Genomic DNA, 2218 nt, shown 5'->3' with positions numbered 1-2218 from the left:
TTATGGAGGTCTACATTGGAGTCTAAAGGCCTTCGTTTAAGTAGAACTAAAACTGAATACATGGAATGTAATTTTAGTAGTAATAGCTCTAGTGACAGAAGTGTGACTTTGGGTGATCAAATTATTAAAAGGTGTGAACGATTTAGATATCTTGGGCCCTTTGTCCAAAGCGATGGTGATATAGATGGGGATGTTAATAGTAGAATTCAAGTTGGTTGGTTGAAGTGGAGGAATGCTTCGGGCCTTTTGTGTGATAGAAAAGTACCGCTAAGACTGAAAGGAAAATTTTATAAGATGGTGGTGAGACCTGCAATGCTCTATGGCGCTGAATGTTGGCCTTTAAAAGAGAAGCATAATAATAAGTTAAGTGTTGACGAGATGAGAATGATTAGGTGGATGAGTGGCTTTACACTTAGAGACAAAATGCGGAATGAATATATTCGTGATAGGGTTGGTGTAGCTCCTGTGACAGACAAAATTAGAGAAAGTCGTCTTAGATGGTTTGGTCATATTAAACGTCGACCATTAGATGATCCGATTAGGAGAGTAGATGCTTTAAATTCGACTTGTGTTAAGAAAGGCAGAGGTAGACCTAGGAAGACTTGGGCTTATTGTATTAAAAATGATCTTAATTTACTAGAACTAAATGAAAATATGACACTAAATAGGACGCAATGGAGAAAAAGAATTCATTTAGCCGACCCCACGTAGTGGGATTAAGGCTTTGTTGTTGTTGTTGTTGTAATAAAGGTAAGAAAAATTGTTACCGACCATTCATCATTTTGAATATGCGAAAAAGATATTCTAGCAAACAATGTCTTTCTAAATCAACATAACACGAATAGTTATTGACTGATAAACATTTGACAATTAATCCCTTTTCATGGTAGCTTCAAATCCCCACCATCCATGTTTTCGTCTTCTCTTCGGACAAATATCCTTAGTTTCAAATTTCAAGAGCACTACAGCTTGCATAAAGGTAAAATGCAGAAAACAACAAAGATTGTAAACAACAGTCAATTAATCTATCCCGTATCACAAAATCTCAACCCCAACTATGACCTTCACTTTAATTGCACGATAATCTTCCCCAACTCCAAAGAAAGGAAGGATTCCCAATTTCTATATCAAACATAAATCTCGAAACCCAGCTATTTCTAATAATCTGCCCACACACCCTGAATGGCATTTGAAACACTACAATCCAGGAATTTCTATTTTAAACAATATAAATGACACCCTTCTAGTCTATATACTCCAAAGCTTCTATAAGCTGTGAGTGCCTAGGGCATTCTAATCGAAGAATCTTTCTAACGCTACAACCAAATCGTATAGATTATATAAAAAAAAGAACCCTAATAACAAGAGCGGATCATCAAAGAACATCTAATCGAAAGAGCTGAAGAAGACCAATAATCCCGGGCAAAATAAATCGTTCGTTTAGAGATCGACGCAAATCCCTTGCCTGGAGCGCGTTGGGCTCATCGTTGTGGACGGGGTCGAGGGAGAGCACGACCTTGGCGATGCCGGAATCCGACGACGACAGCGCAGCAGTGGACTGCCACGACTTCGATACCAGAGTCGGGCACTTCATTAGCCACACCGAGCGGTCCGCTCTCCCCGTCTCCAGGACATTCCTTCCGTCCTCTCCCATAGACATCTGGGCACCTTTCTCTCACACAAAAACGCTTCCGGCGACCATACATTCTATTTATGAAAATTTTACATTTGAGTTAGGCTGCCATGGTTAGATCTTATTAGGGAGGTTTTTTTTGGGGGATTATTGAGACATTAACTTCAATAACGCCTCAACAACCTCTCAATAATTCTTCAATAAATTTCACGGTTCCACTCCAATAACACGCTGCAATAATCACTAATAACCTCCGTGGTTTCACATCAATAACCCGCGACAATAACCCTTACAATAAACTTCGCGGTTCTACTTCAATGACCCATGTATTGACCTCGCAATAACCCCCTTAATAATCTCCACGGTTTAATTTCAATAACCACGTGGTGACATATTATTGGAACTCCACACACAGAGCTGCGTTCGGACTGCGGATGTAAAATATTTTCCTATTTTGCGCGGCTATAGAGCCAGTTTGTTGTGGGAAATTCAATTGCCAAATTAGCTCAAAAAATACATTCCTGATCAGCATATTCCCAAAGAGGAAATGAGAACCCTACTGTAAATTTAATTTTAAATTGAGGT

At 39.2% G+C, this 2218-nt stretch overlaps 1 protein-coding gene across 1 annotated transcript in view; it reads right to left on the bottom strand.

The window, feature by feature from the left end:
* LOC110032527 (transcription initiation factor IIF subunit beta) overlaps positions 1-1725 on the bottom strand; it is a 33730-nt gene extending 32005 nt beyond the window's left edge. Inside the window, exon 1 of the mRNA XM_020736189.1 lies at positions 1466-1725. Coding sequence (XP_020591848.1) covers positions 1466-1660 — 195 coding nt within the window. The 5' untranslated portion in view covers positions 1661-1725. The remainder of the gene's footprint in view (positions 1-1465) is intronic.
* Between the last annotated feature and the right edge of the window lie 493 nt (positions 1726-2218).

Source organism: Phalaenopsis equestris, unplaced genomic scaffold (assembly GCF_001263595.1).
Source record: "Phalaenopsis equestris unplaced genomic scaffold, ASM126359v1 Scaffold000963, whole genome shotgun sequence".
In the NCBI taxonomy this organism is placed as follows: Eukaryota; Viridiplantae; Streptophyta; class Magnoliopsida; order Asparagales; family Orchidaceae; genus Phalaenopsis; species Phalaenopsis equestris.
Note: the sequence above shows the minus strand (reverse complement) of the source record. Positions and strands in the feature narration are given on the sequence as shown.